The following is a 26,589-nucleotide window of genomic DNA, read 5'->3' on the forward strand; positions in this document are numbered from 1 at the left end:
GCTACTCATCTAGGAGAGACAACTCGACAGCTGGAGACAGCTACTCATCTAGGAGAGACAACTCGACAGCTGGAGACAGCTACTCATCTATGAGAGACAACTCGACAGCTGGAGACAGCTACTCATCTAGGAGAGACAACTCGACAGCTGGAGACAGCTACTCAACTAGGAGAGACAACTCGACAGCTGGAGACAGCTACTCATCTAGGAGAGACAACTCGACAGCTGGAGACAGCTACTCAACTAGGAGAGACAACTCGACAGCTGGAGACAGCTACTCATCTAGGAGAGACAACTCGACAGCTGGAGACAGCTACTCATCTAGGAAAGACAACTCGACAGCTGGAGACAGCAACTCATCTAGGAGAGACAACTCGACAGCTGGAGACAGCTACTCATCTAGGAGAGACAACTCGACAGCTGGAGACAGCTACTCATCTAGGAAAGACAACTCAACAGCTGGAGACAGCTACTCATCTAGGAGAGACAACTCGACAGCTGGAGACAGCTACTCATCTAGGAGAGACAACTCGACAGCTGGAGACAGCTACTCATCTAGGAGAGACAACTCGACAGCTGGAGACAGCTACTCATCTATGAGAGACAACTCGACAGCTGGAGACAGCTACTCATCTAGGAAAGACAACTTGACAGCTGGAGACAGCTACTCATCTAGGAGAGACAACTCGACAGCTGGAGACAGCTACTCATCTAGGAAAGACAACTCGACAGCTGGAGACAGCTACTCATCTAGGAGAGACAACTCGATAGCTGGAGACAGCTACTCATCTAGGAAAGACAATTTGTTCTTGGTTGGACAAAGGCAATGGTAAAAAAATCCAAAAAGAAAAGCTGGCTAAAATTGGAGTCAACGGCTTATAAGCCGCATAAGAAGTTTACACGTAATAGTTGTGTTGGAGGGAATCCCTTCCAACACTAAAATTAAGAGCGAAGAAGAAGAACACAGCATTATTTAAAACTGGAAAGCCTCAACAGATTACTATCACCCCACACAAAATTTCAATAGTTTTATTTTTTAATAACATTAATGTCATAATGTGAGGGCGGGGGTGCGATCCGCACATGGTGACACCACTTTGGGGATGACACCAGATTGAAAAATGTAAAATGTAGTTATAAAACAAAGCTTTATCTAGTTAGAATAGTAAATAGCATGGAGAGAGTTGTGGCAAAAAAAATGTTTATTTTGAGGGGCTAGGGTGACACCCCGACCAAGTGACGCCACTGTATGAATGTATTTGAAGTATGTTGAGTGATGGTCTACTGTATAACGTCACATAACAATTTATTACAATTTTGATTCTGCTAAAAGTTCTCACATAACAGACATTGCATTGTGAGATACATTGTATGACGCTTCATGGACCAACATTAATAAAATAGCCTTTTACTAATGTGATATTTATATCTAAATTGTCATATATTTAACATATATGGATGGAGTTCAAGTATAGACCTACTTCAACTAACAAATGTAAGGGAGGAGGGCTAAAAAAAAGTTCAGCTAAAATGAAAATTTGCTCTCATTCTATTTTTTCCTATTCTTACAATGATAAAAAATATTTTTTAATTAATTTTTTTTTTCTTTTAAAATGTTAGTTCAATTAATATCTAATAATATCTAAATTATGGTCGTTTTAATTTAATTTTTTAATTGTAATCTCGTACTTACAGCGTAGTCGTGTTTTCTTTTAAAACATCATGAAGCTCTTCATGATCAAAAGGCTTGGAATTTGCATTAACGACATCTACAATTTCTATTTCGAATTGTCTTCAAATTTATTTACCAACGCAATCATTTACAACGGATAATAATACGACGCGGGACTACTGTAAAAAAAAAACGTACGTATTTTCTGGATAAGCTAAAAAATATTGAACAAAGAGTTTTTCTTTAAGGTTGAACAAGGCTGAAATACCATACATATTGATCCCATTGCTATTTCAAATTCAGCCATGTGTGTAATTATGCGATATGCAACAAATTACTTCTGATCATTAAGAGGTTCAACTGTTATAGCAATATAACAATCAATCATTCCCCCGCTGTTCCCCCAACCCTTCCCCGCCCCTCCCCTTTAACCACACTCAACCGGGCTCCTGCTTGCAACTCAGAGAAAGGTTCTCTTAAACTATACACGGTGACATTTTAAATTACAACTGATTGAAAGGGTAATTTTTTTTAAATTTATTAACTCCTGTGAATGTTAAAGTATGCCTGCCTGCCTGCCTGCCTGACTGCCTGTCTGCCTGCCTTCTGTCTGTCTGTCTGTTTGTCTGTCTGTTGTTGTTTTTTTTAACTGAGGGTGTTCGGAATCCCATGGTTTACTCAAACTGTGTCATTTGTTTGCTAATTTTAGAACCCCTAGGCAAATACCTTATTCTTCAACAAACGCCTAGATAATCGATTAACTTTGACATTGTAGAAATCCTTTAAAAAACTATTTTTATTTAATCTATTGGAAAAAATGTTTACAGACACATGAACAAAACAATTCTAACTAACCACTGCGTAATTACCGCAAGACACAATCAGGGTCAACACAAAAGAACGTTATTCTCTGAGAGGCATGACGTGGAGTGGAGTTCTGCTCGTTCAATGACTTAATAAGACAGAACCAGGTAAGCTCGGTTAGCTAACCAAACCTTTGTTAACCAAACAAGATATTAAAGCTCTTTCGAATTAAATAAAATGAACATATAATGCATTTTACAGACCATTCACCAAAACTCCCAAACACTTGATAACAGGCACAGACACATTTAAAAAAGGGGATAAGGACAAAAGCCGCCAGAGACAAAAGGCCGATAGAGACACAAGACCGACAGGATACTTTTGACAGAATTTATTATATTGTCCGGTCAAAAGGTCCACTCAACTCATAACAGAGGGCCCATTAAAATTATAACAGAGGGTTCACACAAGTTATAACAGAAGGTTCCTCTAAACTTAAAACAGAGGGCTCACTCAACGTATAATAGAGGGTCCTCTAAACTTATAACAAAGGGTCCATTCAACTTGTAACTGTGGGTCCACTCAAAGTATAACAAAGGGTTTATTCAACATATGACAGAGGGTCCACTCAACTTATAACAGAGCGTCCACTCAATTGAAACCAGAATGAGACGCTTATCATTTAACATAAAGTAAATAATACAGAAATAAAGTTAATATCAATTAAATACATTTTTATAAAAGCACCAAACAATTGAAGTATTATAATACTGTCAACTTTAATACAAATGTACTTACATAAAGATATATACATTATATATATGTATATATATATATATATATATATATATATATATATATATATATATATATATATATATATATATATATATTCTTCACGAGCTGACCCGCGACGTTGCATACGCCGCTATGTATTTGTTTTATTTCCTATGTTTTATATTTTGTTTATTTAACACTACCAATGCTGAGACTGAAAATAATTTGCTTTAAAACACTATCAGTAGCTAGTGAAGGACGATTACCATCACCCTCACTTTTCACTCCACTCCCTCCCCCCTGCCCCGCCCCCCCCCTCACCCCCCCCCCCTCCCCCCTCCCACCTCCCTGAAAGCAGCCGTCTGTGACGACAGTTTACAGGCGACATTGAAAAGAGCAAGCAGAACATGTTATTATCTCCCCTTAGTTTCAAATCGTTTAAAAACTAATTATCTGCCCCTAATAGCCGTCACTACGAATGTAAACAGCTCACCAGACTGGTGGGGGTGGCGGTGGTAGCGATATGGTCTTTTGGGCTTATGTCTTAGTGATGTCTCGCATGTTCCCAATGAAGGGAATCTTATATATAGATGCTTTGCTACATTACCATGAAACTTTGGGAAGTTTTTGAGAATGCTCAATGAAATTTTTTTGCGAAAAACAAAAATTAAATTTCAGAGGAGAGGCGCCCCGACAGGATAAGAATAGTTTCTCCGTGAGCACTAAGGCGTCTACTTTCGTTACAAAAGGCGCTATACACTAAGAATACAATGTGCTACTATAACCAATTTACTAAATTGAATGAGGTGTGTGATTAGGCGCCCCAACTCCACATTGAACTTTATGATGTCTATGTTTGATAAGGGGTCATCCATTTATGACGTCCACAAAAATCTCGATTTTAAAGGCTTTTTTACCCGCTATTTCTTATAGAGTCAGAGATTGCAGGCGTTCGTGCAGAGGCGTAGCGACCTCTTTCAATTTGGCGCCTCCCCCCCTCTCATATATTTATATATTTTTTTTATTTATAATTCAAAACTGCAGCTAAAATGAGCTTTTAATTTTTTTTTACAACCCATTTTGGCTCCCCTGGGGTTGGCGCCCGGGGACATATGTACCACCCCCAACCCCTGTCTCTACGCCTCTGCGTTCATGTAGCTTTTTTTTAAATTGAAGATGCTGTAGACCGAACTTTTTACTGTCATGGGTATATGGGTTCGGGTGAATTCGGCTAATCAACGTGACGTTTTTATATTATTCTTACTCAACTTTAAGTTGCATGTGTTTCCATAACCTCTACCTCTCTCCCTTTTTGTGGTCGCGCCGATCGTTAGCCCTACACACCTACACACCTACACACCTACACGCCGCGATTACTGCCCCATCGCCTACGGCTTGTAATTTTTTTTTAAATCGATTTTTTTTTCTTAGGCACGTGGTAAACAGCTGCATGCATTTCTGCTACATTTACCACGAGAACTGACGATTTAATGTATAATCTACATTTTATATGCAGTTTTCAAATGTATTTTTTAAAATTATCAAGTTCAAGTATTTAGTGATTTAATTCCTCATGTTGACGTCCACATTGCCCCGAACCTCCACCCACACCCCCCCCTCCAGTCCACACGCGTTTACAACAGTCGATTTTTTTCGGACCCCCCCCCCCCCCCGTCATCAATGGATGACCCCTACAGAGATCGATAGACTGTGGGGATAATCGATCAATGAATTGAATCATGCGCGTCTTCAGATTCTCGACAGGGTGCTAATTGGCGTACCGGGCTCTCTTGGTGGGCTATTATAATCGTTGGCTAAATCGAAACGGGAGTGTCGTCTGGCACCCCGTAGCTCCATGGCGCCGACATTTGTTTTATAAAATCACTCTAACATAGGGACACGGTGGCAAGCGACATTCAAGAGTTTTAAAACTGTTTCTCTAAATAATAAAGGATTTTTATAAGAGTTATGTGATTATCATTCGTATAGAAGAAGAATGGAGGTTGGCTCATTAAAATGTGTAGTCTATTCAACGAATTACTTCATTTAATTAATAAAATAGAGCGGTCAAGCGGGTCCTTCTTAAAACCTAAAATTCCACTAACAAAACCTACAACTCCACTAACAAAACCTACAATTCCACTAACAAAACCTACAATTCCACTAACAAAACCTACAATTCCACTAACAAAACCTACAATTCCACTAACAAAACCTACAATTCCACTAACAAAACCTATAGAAAAATATATTCTAGAAAATAATAATTTCGTTTCTTCTGCTGCGATTTTCTTTTCTTAAGTTGGTATATTATTAATTATGATCTAATCATTTCTTTTAATTTTATCTCGTACTTACCGTGACGCCACATTATATTACAAAACATCCTCTAGCACCACTTTATCTACAGACTATGGATGTATATTACCAACAATTACATTTTCTATTTTAACACGTCTTATAATTTGAATTTACTAACACACTATATAGGGCTGGTAAGTAGGACACCAACCAGTTCTACGGCTCAATAAAACCTGCATGAGCCATAGAACTGGTTGGTGACCTACTTACCAGCCCTATTATTTATATCCAGATAAAAAGAAATCTGAAAAACAATAAGTCTCTTTTCGGTACAAGTAAAAACAAATCCTCTAAATCACATATGGATAAGATACAATCCTTAACAGAAAAGCACAGATTTCAATGTTTCGGGTTGAACCAAAACTCCAGACATGTTATATCAATTAAAGACGGTCTCAGTCATGCGTATTTTGTTATTCCTGTCTACCTGTAGGGAAACGCATGGCAGGGGGTGACGATGTTCTTAGTCGCGCTTTTAATTCTTGCATAATGTATCAACTCAAACTTAATCGAATCTAACAGTGAATCTGGAGGCATAGAATAGGCGAATGAAGAATGGTTTACTTCGAGACAATTTACTAGAAACTAAGTTTTCCAATTCGTGAGCTTTTTAACTGTAGTTGATCTAAATTTAAGATCTCAGTAAGCATTGAGTCTAAAGCATTTAATACTGAACCTTTAAATTTGTTGGTAACAAAAAACAATAAATATAAAAAAAACTGACCAGGGAGAGATGTGGAATGAGAACGGTTAGAGTCGTTAAACAAATGCGGGATGGGAAGCTACATTAGAAGGTGCCAGAACAATTACAGAGGGGAACCAGCCGCTTTATTTGAACGCTGAAATGGCTGTTGTTTGTAAAACAAACTGCTAAATGTATCCTTACTCTATTCCTCCGTCACTTCAATCCAAAACACATTCTCTTTTCGGCCCCTGCAACTAACAGTGAGGAATTTAAATCTCCTAAATTACCTAAACAGACCTACCTGTGGTTTACAAGTACAATACCATCAAGTCCGTTACCCTAAAGTAATAGTCCCATAACATTGCCTTAAAGATGAACCACCAATCGTACTCATCATAATAATTACCCCCCCCCCCCCACAACTATATACATATTCCTAAACCTAAAATTAAACTTACGGTGAACCCTAACACGCTTACCTAGTCCCTATATATATATATATATATATATATATATATATATATATATATATATATATATATATATATATATATATAATCAAACATAACAATACCTATGAGCCTATCTCTGTAAGTGCCCCTAACCTTAACTCAGTGGCTCTTAACCTGGGTTCAATCCGACCCCAGGGGTTATGTCAAGACACACTCATATAATTTGCGATCGGATTTTGTAAATGTGGATGATAGAACCTTGCGGTCGTGGCCGATGACATATCAAACAAGACAGCGTGACAACACGACAGTAATACAGCGCGCCACAGGGAGGTAACACGTAAAGACAGGTGCGCGTTGATCCTGCTGTGACGAACATACTTTTTATTTCTATATAGTGGCCCAGCGGCTTCTCATGATCGTATGTAGTGTCATTTCGTTCCTAACATTTGAATCCATTCTTGTAATCTGGATAAAAAGGGGAAAATGGTCGGACGAATATGTACAATATGGACTCACATGCATAACAATTCTTCAAAACTTCATTAGAACCTAATTTTAGGCAACGGCTACCTGGTGCAATGAAGTCATACTAGATGGAAATTTAATTGCATTATATGGCATGACCAAATGTACTTCTATCTGTACTTTCACTCAGTTTTTTAAACCATCTTTCCGGAGCGAGGGGGGGGGGGAGAAAATAAATAAATACTCTAAATAGAAAGTATATACTTTAGGGGCGGTAAATTAAAGGCGGCTGGGCATAAAGCTGACCACGCTATACCCTCGTAAGCCGAGTTCGCTGAAACAGGTCAACTCTACTTCACCTGCCCTTGGACAGTAATATTTGAAAGGGTAATTAATTTTTTCAGAGTTCGCCTGCTTCTGTGACCTCGGCACATGAAGGGATAGAGTGGTCAGCACTATATCCAACCGCTTTTATTTTCCCCAAAGTGAGTTAGGTACCCATCAGCGCTGTGTGGACTCATGGGCGTTATACTGACTTGAACCCGGATTCGAACTCGAGACTTTTGATTTAGAATTCGGCAGTCTGTTTTCTATCTTTGACTAAGCATAATGCAGTTTAAAACTGGCTTCTTTTTTTGTATATCTTTCGGCGCGCCCAAAGGGTCGACGTAGGTCACCCGCCCACACGCACTCCCCATGCTACGCCTCTGCCCCGGTCAGAGGCGTAGCGAGGGGGGGCGTAGCGAGGGGGGGAGGACCGCACCGGTTGACACCATTTAGGGGGGTGACACCAAGGCAAAAAATAGCAAAATATATAGAGAAAAATTATAATTCCACTTAATTAAGTGATTCATCCGAGAGTTAACTAGTGTTTTAAGAGGTGCAAATCGAAAGGAGGGGGTGCAAATCGAAAGTTTGCGGGGGGGGGGGGTCTAAATCGAAAGTTTGGGAGGGGTGCAAATCGAAAATTGTAAGTTTGTTGTCCCCGGGAAGGGTCGCTACGCCTCTGGGGGGGGGGGGGGGGTGACACCATTAAGTGCCGCACCGGGTGACACCCGACCTCGCTAAATGTGGCGTAGCGACCCTTCCCGGCGCACCCCCACCTCTCTCGAACTTTTCATTTCCACCCCCCCCCCCCTCAAACTTTCGATTTGCACCCCCCTAGAACTTTTCATTTGCACCCCCCCCCCCTCAAACTTTCAATTTGGCGCCCCCCTAAAGTCGGCGCCCAGGGACATATGTCCCCGCCCCGTCCCCTCCCCCCTCTCGCTACGCCTCTGCCTCGCTACGCGACTGGCCCCGGTGTGTACGTTCACAAAAAAATAACACATTTCTTAAACCGTGTGTTATTCTAATGCAATAACCTGTTGTGTATGAGTAGCTTCCAATGCTAAGCCTCCCCATGTAGAGTATTTATAGTTACGAAATTGATGTTGTTAAATATTCTCGGTAGAATCTATCTGGAACTTGTTGAGAAAAATCAATAAATTATTTTAAAGCACAAAAATACGACGAGCGGTTGTTTTTATCTATATATATAATTCTCTTCTGGGAGACGCTAGAAAACAAGCTGTAAGCGCGCTTCCTACCACCCCCACCCCTACATGGTCTGATGAGCTGTGGTTCACGCTAAATGTTTACAATCATATAGCGGGTTTAGTATCGGCTATTTGGGGCAGATAATTTAGTTTGAAACTATTTTAAACTTAGGGGAGGTAACTAAGAGGAGGCTGCTTTCACGGGGGGGGTGGTTTGTAGAGTAGGGGTTGGGGGAAAGGATGGTGGGGGTAGTAACGTCCTTAACGACCTACTGATAGTTTTTTAAAGCAAATATTTTCAGTAGCAGCATTGGTAGTGTCGAATTCACAAATTATGAATTACTGAAAAGTAGAAAATAAAACAACTAAAAAGCGGCGTATGATACGCCGCGGGTCGGCTCGTATATATATAATTCTCTTCTGGGAGACGCTAGATAAGGAGGGTGGGGGTAGTATCGTCCTTAACGACCTACTGATAGTTTTTTAAAGCAAATATTTTCAGTGACAGCATTGGTACTGTCGAATTCACAAATTATGAATTACTGAAAAGTAGAAAATAAAACAACTAAATAGCGAAGTATGATATGCCTCGGGTCGGCATATTGTAATGATTTTCTTTCATGTCAAACAAGCACTGATGCGGGCTTTTACATTTTTCTCTTTACCTTGAAATTACATAAAATTAAAAAAAAACAATTTTTGCTGCAGTGGTACACGCCGTAAGGCCACACCCAAACGTTTGTCTTCTGTGTCTGTTGTCTTTCCTGTACTTTAGTACTGCAGATGTGTATGTGAATAACGCGAATCAATAACATGATAAATCTGGTTTTCTTTTTGTAAAACTTACACTGCTGTTAAACTGTATATTTTTTGCGTGCAGGTGAAAATCAAAAGACTTGAAGACTTTTGTCTGACCATAAAAATGTGATTCTCGCATTCATCAAGCCGTGTGATGTGAAACTTAAAGTATTTTGATTGTATTTTTCACATGTCGACCACAACAAGGACACCCCCCCCCCCACACACACACACACACACCACACACACACCACACAATCTACACACGTCTACGAAAGTTATTTTCTTTCAGACCTTCCATTCCCCCCCCCCTTTCCACCGCCCCTACCCCCACCCCCATTTGTGTTGACGTCGTATCTTTTTCATGTTTTAAAATCAAACAAAAGAGCGGCTTAGATAACAATCAATCAAAGTGTGCTTGGGATTTGTACCAAAAGACTTTAAGACTTTTGCCTCTCTATAAAAACGTCATTCATACATTCATTAAGCCGTTCCTGTAAAACCAATTTATTTTTTCTCGATCTGGGAGTTTTTTTGTAATTCTTATTGTAATCAGGTTGTTGAGTTATATAGTTCATATTTGCTCTTACAAAACCAATTTGATTTTAGTTGTAAATAAATATAAACGATAACATCGCCAGTCGCAAGAAATTTAGAAATTTTCAAAGACAAACAAAATAATAAATGTTAAGTATTGTGGTGAAAAGATTCATTTTTTAAATTTTCTAGATTTTACTAGATTTCCCCAGATTAAGGATTACATTTTTAGTAGCATAAGTATCAGCAGATGTTCCTTTTGTGTCACCAGCTGTCTATTTAGTGTCACAAGCTCTCCATTTAGTGTCACCGGTTGTCTTTTTAGTGTCACCAGATGTCTATTTAATGTCACCGGCTGTCCATTTAGTGTCACCGACTGTCTATTTAATGTCACCGACTGTCTATTTAGTGTCACAAGTTGTCTATTTAGTGTCACCAGCTGTCTATTTAGTGTCACCGGTTGTCTATTTAGTGTCACCAGCAGTCTTTTTAGTTTTACCAGCTGTCTATTTGTAAGTATATTTTTTAAAACACAATTTCACAGGTTTTGATCGCTTTAAACAAACAATTTAGTAAAACACTGCGTTTTTATCATTGTAAATTTTGTGCGAAAAACATTTGTTTAAAAACATTAAAAATAATTAAAAAACCAATTGCTTAGTTACAAATTAATTAGATATGGTACATACAACGTATTTTTCGGGAAAAGGGAATTATACAAGTATTATATATTTGTTGGTGTCTAGTAATTATAAATAAAGCAAACACGATGCGATTAATAGTTTTCTTTGCCATTTAATTTTTTCGATAGATTTAATCAATACATATCTCAAACAAATTTTACACCAAAAGTATTCAATTATATTAAACTATTGTCAACTTACCACAGTTTTATATTCCCTTGGATAATACAACTTATAATGAACTGAAATTCGTTTAAGACTTGGGACAACAAAAAAAAAAAACTATTGTCTGTCAATTTCAAAGCGAGGCTCAGCAAGTTACGTCAAAAAAAAACAGCTGAAGGTTTTATTTTGTTTGGCTGTTTGTTTTACACTTATGGCCATGTATGGTGATTTATGTAAACTTTTGTTTGGTTGTTTGTTTTACACCCATGGCCATGTATGGTAATTTATGTAAAGTTTTGTTTGGCTATTTGTTTTACACCCCATGGCCATGTATGGTAATTTATGTAAAGTTTTGTTTGGTTGTTTGTTTTACACCCATGACCATGTATGGTAATTTATGTAAAGTTTTGTTTGGTTGTTTGTTTTACACCCATGACCATGTATGGTAATTTATGTAAAGTTTTGTTTGGCTATTTGTTTTACACCCATGACCATGTATGGTAATTTATGTAAAGTTTTGTTTGGCTGTTTGTTTTACACCCATGGCCATGTATGGTAATTTATGTAAAGGGGAAGCGTAACGTTTTTTTATATGTCATACGGTAAAGTTCACAAAACCTCGTAAGCAATTACACTCGCACATACACACTTATTTGAATAAACATATACACAGACTGTAACACACACACACACATACACACACATACACACACGCGCACAAGCTAATACACTCATGAAATTATTTGTATTCATGTGAGGCATGGAAAAAAATGAAAGAAATAAGTGATATGTTTATTTTTATTTTTTTTTTCTCCTAACATTCTTTAAGGCTTTCAAATTAATGCAAGTTCAACAACAAAGGAACAAAAGACAACAATAATTAAAAATTTAAAAAATCGAAAGACTTATTATCCAGCTTTAATTTTTAATAAATTTCTAGTTGGTGAGGTTTGTTTATTTGTCTGTAGTTTATAATAACTGGCGTGCCGGTCCCGCATTGCTGCGGTCTAGTCCTACACACCAGTGTTTTTATAAGGTTTTTATAATTGTTTTAGACGCGCGACCTTATTTTCTAAAGCGGAGTTAATTAAATGTAAACAAGGCCGGCGTTGTATTTCCTGAATCCTAGTGTCGCTGGTTTGTCCACAAAGCGTTGTTTATGAAAGCCTTGATTACACCTTAATGACACTACGTTATAGTGAGGTAGAAAAACCCAAAGTGTCAGCCCAGGTGTCAATGCAGGGCGCACAATCAACGGACACCATGTCCCCAGGTAGCCACACTTAAACCGTACACAACTGTGGGGGCGCCGGATGTCGACCCTGCTGCAATTTAGGTATTCATTATGGTATCCCATCGCATCCATAGCAATGGGCGCGCGTTATAGCGGATGTAGGCGCCATAGAGCTCATATGACACCCCTAGATCCACTGGGTAATATGATCCACAGGGCGCTGGCAGAGGTGTCTGGTTATTTTTTGTCAACGATTAAATTAGCCCACCGTACTCAGAGTGCGTGGCGTTATTTAGGTGTCATCATCGTGCTCAAGGAGGAGCCGGGGGTGCACCGGGTCATACAATCGCTGGGGCGCCGGCTGATGTAGTTTTCTCCAAACAGATCCCCATAATGACGTCCTTTGGTCTGTAGGCTAGCAGTTTACACACCCAACTTCTACAGATCCCCATAATGACGTCCTCTGGTCTGTAGGGTACCAGTTTACACACCCAACTTCTACAGACAGATCCCCATAATGACGTCCTCTGTTCTGTAGGGTACCAGTTTACACACCCAACTTCTACATATCTCCATAACAAACATTGTGCAGGCTGAAAGCTAAATAAGAAAAAAATGTATGCTTTTCTTAATTACTCTCTCAAGTTATGACATCTCTAAAAAAAACCAAATTAAATTTTTCATACAAACTTTTTCCAGGCCAACGAAACATTAAAATGTATTTACGCAGAAGCATTAGGAAGAAATTGTCTACAAGGTTTACATCCGATCTTTACTTACTCTAAAAACTATTTGATTGACTGTGTTGATTTCTAAATTAGGTTTTAAAATGTATCATTCTTATATTTCTACAGGGTATGAAGTGGTTGAGAGACCTCACCGTAACTTTTCTGTATAGATGGCATATGCTTTATATCTATTCTTTGTAAAACAAATGTTACACACAAGTAAATAAATGAACACACAAGTAAAATCTTACAAAAATGCAATCCAACCGTTTAAACTATCTAACATAATATTTTGCAGATATTAAAATGGAAATTTACCGTACAAGAAAAATAAATTTCATTAAATAAAAACATGACGTTGATATTGGGGTTATTGTCTTTTTCACGGAGTAAGGGCAACAACCAGTGTATAGAACTCACTTAAAACTTGGTTATCTCGCTTTACTCATAAACTTTAAATGTACTCCATTAGTCGTTAGAAAGTTATCTCCCTTTGTTCACACAATTGCAAATGCAAACAAGAGTTTCCTTGTTAATGTTATTTTAAAAAACCTTCCACCCATCGCTGAAGGTATGTACAGTAAGGGCGGTTATCAATGTTGACGACAATACAATCCTTACACCAAGAAACTGGTACGTTGTTATTCATTTGAACATTTCAATGTAAAATGGTGCATCAATTGAGATCAGTCATTGAACTTAAGAAAAGCAAACTTTTAATAAGTAATGAAATCAAAGAGCTGTTTACCGGTATGGTCATGAGTAAGGAGATTAATTAGATAATCTATTCTTCTGAGTAAGGTCGAATTAGATAAATTATTGGAAGTAAAGTTTAGGATTAGGTAAATTAGAAAAGAAGGTTTTGGGTTAGGTGAATAAAATATCCTACAGGGAGTAATGTTTGTAGTTAGGTAAATTAAACGTCTCGTTGGGAGTAATGTTTAGGATTAGGTAGATGCTATGGGAAAGAAGGTTTAGGGTTAGGTGATTTAACCATCCAACAGGGAGTAATGTTTAGGGTTAGGTTTGGTTACGTTTGCCTGTCGCCCCTCCTGGGACATAAAACAATCCAGAGTTTTGGGCCACAATAGCGACGAACTTGTCACTTTATATATTCAAACTAAGGCGGACTCACTAATAGTGCTGGGACAATATAGTCAGAAACCATTATGTTAGAAGATTTAAACTAAACACAACACATCAGTAAAGCTAACTTCACCCACAGTCCGCTACTGACCCTTCCCTAACTAATTTATAATACGGCATCAGTGTTACAGAAATAAAGGTTGTGTGACTCTCAAAAATAAAAACAGATAGGTTACAAAAATGTCTAATTAAAAAGATTTGTTGAAATAAAGTTCTAACAGAAAGGGCAACATTTTTTGTAATATTTAAATCGATCAAAAGTCTAAGAATGTATTAATTTTTCAGCAATATAATTAAAACAAATTCAACCTAAAAGTTAAATGAAACGAAAATAAACAGAAGACGTTTGCTGTTGTTGTTTCTGATAGGGCATTGGCGTTTAAGTCAGGATTTTTTTAATGAAACCAATAAAATACTTAAAAAAAACTTTTTAAAAAACCACGTTTTTCTTGTGGACTAAAAAGTAGAAAATAACTATTTACATACATTTGATGACAAAAAACGTGGGTACGTTCACCATCAAATTTCCCGACCCATCTGCCCGACCCACGTTTTTTGTCATCAAATGTATGTAAATAGTTATTTTCTACTTTTTAGTCCACAAGAAAAACGTGGTTTTTTAAAAAGTTTTTTTTAAGTATTTTATTTTCTCCTTTTTAGTCCGTTGCTACACATGAAAAACGTGGTTTTTAAAAAAGTGTTTATAAATACACGGACTAAAAATCTTGAGCGACCAGGATTCGAACCTGGGTTGTCGCGGCCACAACGCGAAGTACTAACAACTATACGATCACGGCCAGCGCGCTCACATCGATTGGGGCCGAAGTAACTGTGTCATTAGGACTCCAGTCTTGTCGGTATCTTTAGAAATCATGTCCTCAATTTTATGGTCCTTGGGGCGTAATTAAATTAAGCTAATTACGGTCACTAATTGCTAGTTTTTATGATTGCATCTGAAATTGTTAGGCGAAAGTAGCATGCATGCCAAATTTCAGGTCTCTAGAGCAATCAGAAGTGGGCTAATTTTCGATGTCAATTTTAACAACAAACATCCAAATAACCAAACAAACAAACGCGAAGCTGAGTTAAGAAAAACGTTTTAAAAAGACTCATTATTATCTCAAGTGGCTTTTAAAAGACAGGTCCGGGTATTGTAATCAGAATTAAAACAATTCACCCCCCCCCCCGCACACACACACACACACACACACACCTTCTACCTGTCCTAGCCCGTGTCGTCACGTGATATCAAACACACGGCCGCCAATAGTTAATACCGTGATAATCCACTTCAGACGTCTAAAGAAAGAAACGTCAACACGGTGTGCTGAACTAACTTTGAGCGTTATCGCGAGGGCTAAATTTAAATGTGTCGAACCGCTGTGCTAAATTTTTTCACACAAAAATCTCGTTGGTGCCAAACGTATTTGTTTTTAATTAATCAAATTAAAAACTTAATATGAGGTAATATTTTTTTCTAATAAAAACCGTGCAGAAAATTGTAAACGACCACTAAATAAAATACTTTCGTTTATTTTTCATATTAACGACGTTGTATTTCAATCTTTGCCTGTCATTATTTTTTTTGTTGATATTTTTTCACATAATTTATGACATTTTTTTTTATTTGCATATTCTCTATATGTTTGTTTACAAAGTATTATAATATCTTACACTCTGAATCTTGCGCGGACTAATCATATAACGCCCATTTCTTTGAGTAATGTGGGAAATATTTCAAAAGCATATTCAAATAGTACAGGTAAATGTAAAATGTTATTAAAATAAATATGGTTATTAAAAAAATCTGGTTTATTTTGGTTTGACTTTACTAAAGATTGGATGCGATGGGTGTTTTTAGTATGTTAGGTAGCTAAACAATTTTTTAAAGCGCCAAACACAATTTAATTGCTTATATTTACCACAGAAATTGAAAACAAAAATGGCTAAACTAGGTCTCGTATCGGTTAAGTTTTCAGTACCAATTACTATGACTTTTTTTTAAAGTGGGGTTTTCCAAATATCGATCACAGAGCTCCTTTAAAGCCAGTCAATGTTTGTCTTAAGAAAGAGAGATATTTAGTTTATAGCTTAGGCTTGGTCGAAATAAATAAAAATCTGGACTCTTAACTCTAAACATTATTTTAGAGTTCTCTGGATTTGCAGCTTCTATAAAATGATTTCTAAAAATATTTTATTTCTGATTTATTCATAGGTTTAAGTGTGTTTTTGTTGTTTTCATAAATTTCCTTTAAAAAAAAATTACAAGAATATATCAAAAACATTTTTTTTAACTCTTCGAAATAGAAAAAATATATAATTTATATTGGCAATATCCCCATCACAATCCCACGAAAATTTACCCCCCCCCCCTAAAGTTTCAATACCCTCCCCGCAACATGAGTAGGGAATTCTCTGAAAGAGAGGGGGGATATAATGTGAGGGCTCTACTGACATAGAGATCACACTTAAACATAGGTTGGGTTATACTTCACATCACCCACCACTCCCCACTCACCACCCACCACACCCATACAACACTCCCCACCCCCCCCCCCCACACTCCCCACCACTCCCCACCCACACACCCCCACGCCACCCGACACTCCGCCACACCACTTACCACCCACTTCACCCCCTCCTTTACATCACCCACCACTCCCCACTCACCACCCACCACACCCATACAACACTCCCCACCCCCCCCCCCCCCCCACACTACCCAACCACTACACCTCCACCCCCACACCACCCACTACACCCCCACACCACTCACCAACCACTTGACCTCCACTCCTCAGTTCATACCACTGTCCTAGATGCCCATCCTACCACTGCTGTGGCCTGATGGTAACGCTGCTCACCTTTATGCTACACCTCCACCCCCACACCACCCACTACACCCCACCCCACACCACTCACCAACCAACACCCCTCCACTCCCCAGTTCACACCGCTGGCCTAGATGCCCATCCTACCATTGCTGTGGCCTGATGGTAACGCTGCTCACCTTTATGCTACACCTCCACCCCCACACCACCCACTACACCCCACCCCACACCACTCACCAACCAACACCCCTCCACTCCCCAGTTCACACCGCTGGCCTAGATGCCCATCCTACCATTGCTGTGGCCTGATGGTAACGCTGCTCACCTTGATCTACCTGTTGCTGCCATACGTCATCAAACTCCGCGTCCAGCTGACCGCGACCTACCTCGCATCTAACAGGTTTGTCTTCGCCCACATTCACAACAAGCTGACCTCTTCGTACCTCCGCCATCTTTATTAACTTATTTTCATTTGATATGTCCATACAGCACCACTAAACTATCTAACGAAACAGAGTCCCCAAACAACCAAGCAGTCAACAGCAGTCAAGAAAGTTTCAGGAAAAAATATTTGATTTATCTGTGCGATGATAAAGTATATTGTTTTGGCCTGGGGGACAGGCAAAGGGGGATAATCAGCGTGTACCTACTGGCAGAGGTCACGAACCGAACGTTTGGCATTGTCATGACGTCACCGGCAGATTTTTCAGACTTCTACAGGCCGGCACAAGTTGACTGGGCTATCCCAGAAATAGAACTTCAGAACAAAAGTACAATAGAACTACAGGTAACTTTCACCTCGGCTTTGTATGACTTCAAGAAAGGTATACGAAAAATTTAAAATGTTAATTTTTTTTTAAGTCGGGGATATTTGCATTATTTTATTTGCATTAGGACTTCAACAGCTTTACATCCAACTACTTGTCTCACACAATTTACGATCAGTTTCCACTTATCATCATCTACATTTTTACTTTCTCGTAAATTCGAAGTATAGAGATAGTCTTGTAATCGTGCAAAAAAAATCGAGATTTTTGCGAATCTCGACGCTATATATCTCCCTGGGTCGGAAAAACATAGTTTTGAAATCTTGTACGAATGTCTGTGTGTGTGTGTGTGCGTGCGTGCGTGCGTACGTGGGTGTGTGGGTGTGTGTGTGGGTGTGGGTGTGCGTATGTGTGTGTGTGTGTTTGTGTGTGTTTGTGTGTGTGTGCGTGCGTGCGTGTGTTTGTGTGTGTGCGTGTGTGTGTGTGTGTTGTGTGTGTAAACACGATAACTTGAGTACCGTTACAGCTAGGTTGATGAAATTTCATATATAAGTATTATATCAAAATCGTAGATCCGTATCAACTTTTGAGCTATTTCCGATAACTGTAGGAAGTAGTAATTGTTCTATTTCCGATTTCTTAAAAAACGCATGTGAATTTATAAAGTACTAATAATATTCCGCACTATTATGCACATTTTATTTGGCGTTCACTTGGTGTGCAATTCTTTTTTCTGCGCGATTTTATTCTATTTTTAAAAGTTTAAGTATTTAAAATCATGTCTATGTGCCGAGGTGCCATACCTTGTTGTTTCATATATGAATATTCGAGAAAGTTTATGGGAGATCACTCCCGGTTTATTGCCATTCAAATTTTGGCTTGCGGAAAATTCAAAATCGTTCCTACATTTTTCCTGGGCAATGTCACTCTCTTTCTTTCCTCAGTTTAAACTGTCCATCTCATCTTGACTATGGCTATCTCTCATGAACTTACACATAGCCTCCATACGGTTCCATGACAAATAATCTCAGGACAAATCTTATAAATATTTTGCTATGAGATATTTTGTTAGGGATATTTTGTCTGAGATCATGTATCCTCAGATCATTTCTCCGTGAAATATTTTGTCCGTGAAATACTTTGTCAGTGAAATATTTTGTCCGTGAAATATTTTGTCCTGAGATCATTTGTCATGTGATTATTTGTCCTGATATATTTTGTCGTGATGTATTTTGTCCTGATATATATTGTCCTGATATATTTTGTCCTGGTATATTTTGTCCTGATATATTTTGTCCTGATGTATTTTGTCCTGATGTATTTTGTCCTGATATATATTGTCCTGATATATTTTGTCCTGATATATTTTGTCCTGATATATTTTGTCCTGAGATCATTTATCCTGTCAACTTCCATACACCTACACTCCATTTACATACACTCCGTACACATACACTCCATACACCTACACTCCATACTCCTACACTCCATACACCTACACTCCATACACAAACACTCCATACACATACACTCCGTACACCTACACTCCATACACAAACACTCCATACACATACACTCCGTACACATACAATCGATCAATATACATTCCATACACATACACTCCATACACATACACTCCGTACACATACAATCGATACACCTACACTCCATACACATACACTCTATACACATACACTCCGTAAATATTCAATCGATACACATACACTCCATACACCTACACTCCATACCCCTACACTCCATACACATACACTCCATACACATACACTCCATACACCTACACTCCATACACATGCACTCCATACACATACACTCCATACACATACAATCCGTATACATACACTCCGTACACATACAATCGATACACCTACACTCCATACACATACACTCCATACACATACACTCCATACACCTACACTCCATACACATACACTCCATACACATACACTCCGTACACATACAATCGATACACATACACTCCATACACATATACTCCATACACCTACACTCCATATACCTACACTCCATACACCAACACTCCATACACCTACACTCCATACACCAACACTCCATACACCAACACTCCATACACCTACACTCCATACCCCTACACTCCATACACATACACTCCATACACATACACTCCATACACCTACACTCCATACACATGCACTCCATACACATACACTCCATACACATACAATCCGTATACATACACTCCGTACACATACAATCGATACACCTACACTCCATACACATACACTCCATACACATACACTCCATACACCTACACTCCATACACATACACTCCATACACATACACTCCATACACATTCACTCCATACACATACACTCCGTACACATACAATCGATACACATACACTCCATACACATATACTCCATACACCTACACTCCATATACCTACACTCCATACACCAACACTCCATACACCTACACTCCATACACCAACACTCCATACACCAACACTCCATACACCTACACTCCATACACCTACACTCCATACACCTACACTCCATACACCAACACTCCATACACCTACACTCCATACACCTACACTCCATACACCAACACTCCATACACCTACACTCCATACACCTACACTCCATACACCTACACTCCATACACCTACACTCCATACACCTACACTCCATAAACCTACACTCCATACACCAACACTCCATACACCTACACTCCATACACCTACACTCCATACACCTACACTCCATACACCTACACTCCATACACCAACACTCCATACACCTACACTCCATACACCTACACTCCATACACCAACACTCCATACACATACACTCTATACACATACACTCCATACACATACACTCCATACACATACACTCCATCCATTCACCTACACTCCATACACATACACTCCATTCACCTACACTCCATACACCTACACTCCATACACCTACACTACCTACACCTACACTCCATACACGTACACTCCATATACCTACACTCCATACACCTACACTCTATACACCTACACTCCATACACATACACTCCATACACCTACACTCCATACACCTACACTCTATACACCTACACTCCATACACGTACACTCCATACACGTACACTCCATACACCTACACTCCATACACCTACACTCTATACACCTACACTCCATACACATACACTCTATACACCTACACTCCATACACCTACACTCTATACACCTACACTCCATACACCTACACTCCATACACCTACACTCTATACACCTACACTCCATACACCTACACTCCATACACCTACACTCCATACACCTACACTCCATGCACCTACACTCCATACACCTACACTCCATACACCTACACTCCATACACCTACACTCTATACACCTACACTCCATACACATACACTCCATACACCTACACTCCATTCTCCTACACTCCATACACATACACTCCATACACCTACACTCCATGCACCTACACTCCATACACCTACACTCCATACACCTACACTCCATACACCTACACTCTATACACCTACACTCCATACACCTACACTCCATACACCTACACTCCATGCACCTACACTCCATACACCTACACTCCATACACCTACACTCCATGCACCTACACTCCATACACATACACTCCATACACCTACACTCCATACACCTACACTCTATACACCTACACTCCATACACGTACACTCCATACACGTACACTCCATACACCTACACTCCATACACCTACACTCTATACACCTACACTCCATACACATACACTCTATACACCTACACTCCATACACCTACACTCTATACACCTACACTCCATACACCTACACTCCATACACCTACACTCTATACACCTACACTCCATACACCTACACTCCATACACCTACACTCCATACACCTACACTCCATGCACCTACACTCCATACACCTACACTCCATACACCTACACTCCATACACCTACACTCTATACACCTACACTCCATACACATACACTCCATACACCTACACTCCATTCTCCTACACTCCATACACATACACTCCATACACCTACACTCCATGCACCTACACTCCATACACCTACACTCCATACACCTACACTCCATACACCTACACTCTATACACCTACACTCCATACACCTACACTCCATATACCTACACTCCATGCACCTACACTCCATACACATACACTCCATACACCTACACTCCGTACACCTACACTCCATACACCTACACTCTATACACCTACACTCCATACACATACACTCCGTACACCTACACTCCGTTCTCCTACACTCCATACACCTACACTACCTACACCTACACTCCATACACATACACTCCATACACCTACACTCTTATAATCTCCACAGGCTCTAGGCACCAGCCAAAACCTACACCTAGAGGTCATTGACTTTAACTCTGTGTACCCACAAGACGTCGTCTTCCTACGAACCAACCACAGGTTCCTGCACAGCTTAAGCAAGAACTACATGTACAAGAGACGATTCCCTCCCTGGGCTCAGGGCACGAGGTGGGAGCTCTACCAGCGGGGGTGGACGCGACTTATGACCCCAACAAAAGAGTTAAGACAAGAGCTGAACAACGCTCTTGTGAACATCGTCACCGTTATTCAAAACGAGGCCAGGGTCTTAAGTCAGTTAGAGAAGTGTTGTAGCTCATATAACAAGACTCATACAAATGGGTCGCATTGTTTCGAGGGAGATAAATCTACTTCGAATAAATCTTTAATTTTTGACGTTAAAGACTATACAAACAACCAATGCCTTAATCAAACTTGCATCAGGAGAGAAATGTGTATATCCAATATCTCTGGTGCCTGTATAAACAGCTCGTGTATAGATTCAAGAACTAAGTTTTGCTACCGTGATTTTTGCATCAATGACTCATATGTTAGTTTTACTCCAAAGACACGCGATCGGATTTGTACAGCTAGCAACGCTACAAATTCTACCACATCAGTTTCTTTAACTCTCTGGTCGGAAGAGATGGTGTGTAACCCGGATGTGAGAACATCTCGTGGAAACAACGTCTCGCTGGACGCGGTCCGAGACCTGAAGAACTATGACGTCATCGACGTGAATCTCGTGTGTGTCCACATCCGGTTGGGCCACAGCTCGTCCTTGCCCTTTGAGAACAACGTCAGGAACAAACCGGAAACTGTCGCAGCCGTCTGGGATTTTCTGGCCGGTTACGTCACCAAGGGATTCCACGTTTATCTGGCCACAGATTCTCAGACGGTCAGTGCTGTAGTTTGGTTTCAACTTTTGCGTTGTGTTTAAACTCTTTACTTTTATCTTTAGTTATAATTTGGTAATTGACGGGGGGGGGTAATTTACAGAGGGGGTAATTTACAGGGGGGGGATAATGCCCTGTTCGCATAAATATACACACACGTATATATATATATATATATATATATATATATATATATATATATATATATATATATATATATTTTATATATATATATATATATATATATATATATATATATATATATTATATATATATATATATATATATATATATATATATATATATATATATATATATATATATATATATATATATATATATATATTAGGCTTGTATATGTAAAACGTGTATATACATAGGTACGGGATGAAGCTAAAACCTTGTTTGGCCATAGACTACATGTCAGTTCCAGTCCAATTGTTCACATCGCCAGCGTACAGAAAGGTCAAGACAAGCGAGAAGGTTTTAGGTAACACAATACGTCTTTGGCTAGGATTATCAAGACAATTAAAACTTAAACTTTTAGTTTCATCTTTTCCAAAAAAAAAAGTAATTTTAATTACACGAATGCCTATCCTAAAGAATATAAAATATTATTTTAAAATATAGGAGTTGTATTTACATACTGCTAAATAATATCCTCTGTTTCTTTTTAAAATTAATTTTTAATTAACGTGAAATATTAAAGGGATAAAATGTAATGAACTTTACGTACTTTTTGCAAGTTCAAATACTTTTTTTTTTCAATATCGAATCTAAAGTTTTAAAAATTGATGTTTCCTTGATAAGCTTAAAACTTGATCTTCCACTGACGCACGTTCTGATATTAAACTAGATGTTTTAGACACACTTATTCTAATAAGTTAAAAACTTGATGTTTGTATGATATAGAAAAGCTTAAAACTTTATATTTAAATGACATATAAAACCTTAAAATTTAATATTTGAATGACATATAAAAGCTTAAAACTTTATATTTGAATGATATTTTGAATAACGTTGAAAAACTTTATTCTGATATTTCAATGACAAGGAAAACCTTAAAACTTGATAAATGAAGGTCACATAAAAGCTTAAATCTTTTTATTTGAATGACAAAGTTTAAATTTTGATATTTGTATGACATATAAAAGCTTAAATCTTGATATTTGAACGACATACAAAAGATAAAATCTTGATGTTTGAATGACATAGCTTAAATCTTGATATTTGAACGATATACAAAAGCTAAAATCTTGATGTTTGAATGACAGCTTAAATCTTGATATTTGAACGACATACAAAAGCTAAAATCTTGATGTTTGAATGACAAAGCTTAAATCTTGATATTTGAACGACATACAAAAACTAAAATCTGGATGTTTGAATGACATAGCTTAAATCTTGATATTTGAACGACATACAAAAGCTAAAATTTTTATATTTGAATGACATAGATTAAATCTTGATATTTGAACTACATACAAAAGCTAAAATCTTGATGTTTGAATAACAGCTTTAATCTTGATATTTGAACGACATACAAAAGCTAAAATCTTGATGTTTGAATGACATAGCTTAAATCTTGATATTTGAACGACATACAAAAGCTAAAATCTGGATGTTTGAATGACATAGCTTAAATCTTGATATTTGAACGACATACAAAACCTAAAATCTTGATGTTTGAATGACATAGATTAAATCTTGATATTTGAACGACATACAAAAGCTAAAATCTTGATGTTTGAATGACAAAGCTTAAATCTTGATATTTGAACGACATACAAAAGCTAAAATCTTGATGTTTGAATGACATAGATTAAATCTTGATATTTGAACGACATACAAAAGCTAAAATTTTGATGTTTGAATGACATAGATTAAATCTTGATATTTGAACGACATACAAAAGCTAAAATTTTGATGTTTGAATGACATAGATTAAATCTTGATATTTGAACGACATACAAAAGCTAAAATTTTGATGTTTGAATGACATAGATTAAATCTTGATATTTGAACGACATACAAAAGCTAAAATCTTGATGCTCCCCCACAGACTGGCCCTGGTGGAGCAGCTACTACTGACCACATCCTGTCGGGTTCTCGTCATCAGCTACAGCGGGTTCAGCATGAAGGCCGCCAAGATCCGGGACTTCCTACAGCCAGCGGCTAAAGAACTGTATATTTACCGTAATGGTCAGGTCACGCCTGCCGGGATGTGGATGTTGCCATAGCAACAAGCGTTAAATTAGAAGACATTAGTTTTAGTCATTTTGATGATGTGATTGTGGTATTAAAATATGTGGGGAAATTGGTGGGGCTTTGTTTTGTTTTGTCACCGTCATATTCAAAACTATTTTTTAATCCACCTTTTTAGCTAATAACTGTAATTATCTGCGTTATAAATGCTACAATGAATATACTATAAGCTGCCACTGTAGTGCCGCCACTAACGTTTTGCCACTCTAGTGCCGCCACTAGCATTTTGCCACTGTAGTGACGCCACTGGCTTTATGCCACTGTAGTGCCGCCACTGACGTTTTTCCACTCTAGTGCCGCCACTGGCTTTATGCCACTGTAGTGCCGCCACTGGCTTTATGCCATTGTAGTGACGCCACTGGCTTTATGCCGTTGTAGTGCCGCCACTGGCTTTATGCCACTGTAGTGTTGCCACTGACGTTTTGCCACTGTAGTGCCGCCACTGCTTTATGCCACTACCATGCCGCCTCTGTAACAGGACGTAGCTGTGTGTAAAACAATGTCTCCCACTCCCACATGTACCAGGACGGCATGTCACCATAAATCTCATCTAACACCAGGACAATGGGGGGGGGGGGGTAATTTCATGCTAAGTTTAATAGCAGGTTGGAGCGTATGTTAATTGAGTTCATGCTAGTGATTTAGAATGAAGGGGCATACAGTGATTAACTTTTATATAGAATGTAAAAGCATGCAGTAATTAAGTTATATAGAATAATGAGGCATACAGTAATTAAGTTATATAGAATGTTGGGGTATATAACATTCATAATCATGTTGATTCGATAGGATAAAGGAACATACAGTAAATATACTTGTGTTAATTTAGATAAGATATGTGCGTATGCACAGGGTGATTTAGATAGATGGTTGAGCATACAGTTATTATTCACAGGTTCATTTAGAATGTAAAGGCATAAAGTAATTAAGTTATATAGAATGTAAGGGCGTAAAATAATTAAGTTATATAGAATGTAAGGGCATAAAGTAATTAAGTTATATAGAATGTAAGGGCATAAAGTAATTAAGTTATATAGAATGTAAGGGCATAAAGTAATTAAGTTATATAGAATGTAAGGGCGTAAAGTAATTAAGTTATATAGAATGTAAGGGCGTAAAGTAATTACTCCCATGCTGGTTTATAATGTTTAGGCATCAAGTAATTGTGCACATTTTGATTGAAGTGGAACGTGGGAGTACCTATGCGGAAGTTGATTTCAATAAATGATCAGGTGTACCGGAGCTGTGTCGGAGTTGACATGCGATGAGACGAGTGAATGTCACCCCGTTCAACTGGATCTTGTTTCATTCCAATCTAATCACACCCCAGTGTGGGGTTCTAAGCACCAGCTCCTGTGGTGCATAAATTACATTTCTATTACGTCGTTGG

General features: G+C 38.4%; 1 protein-coding gene across 1 annotated transcript; it reads left to right on the forward strand.

The window, feature by feature from the left end:
* The first annotated feature begins 17,145 nt into the window (after nt 1-17,145).
* LOC131937534 (uncharacterized) lies at nt 17,146-25,243 on the forward strand. Its single transcript, XM_059295039.1, has 5 exons — nt 17,146-17,279; nt 17,369-17,666; nt 22,049-22,936; nt 23,315-23,424; nt 24,997-25,243. Exons 1-5 carry the CDS (start codon nt 17,188-17,190, stop codon nt 25,172-25,174), a joined length of 1,566 nt encoding a protein of 521 aa, XP_059151022.1. The 5' UTR covers nt 17,146-17,187; the 3' UTR covers nt 25,175-25,243.
* Nucleotides 25,244-26,589: the final 1,346 nt, after the last annotated feature.

The sequence above is a fragment of the Physella acuta genome, unplaced genomic scaffold (genome assembly GCF_028476545.2).
Source record: "Physella acuta isolate Inbredline_101_S28 unplaced genomic scaffold, ASM2847654v3 ptg000213l, whole genome shotgun sequence".
Lineage (NCBI taxonomy): Eukaryota > Metazoa > Mollusca > Gastropoda > Physidae > Physella > Physella acuta.

What these genes read in the sequence shown, in the direction of transcription:
- LOC131937534 (XM_059295039.1), top strand. Translation starts at nt 17,188, where the DNA reads ATGGTAACGCTGCTCACCTTGATCTACCTGTTGCTGCCATACGTCATC. An exon ending in ACCTACCTCGCATCTAACAG is followed by an intron (nt 17,280 to 17,368) that starts GTTTGTCTTCGC and finishes ATGTCCATACAG; the next exon opens with CACCACTAAACTATCTAACG. An exon ending in AAAGTACAATAGAACTACAG is followed by an intron (nt 17,667 to 22,048) that starts GTAACTTTCACC and finishes TAATCTCCACAG; the next exon opens with GCTCTAGGCACCAGCCAAAA.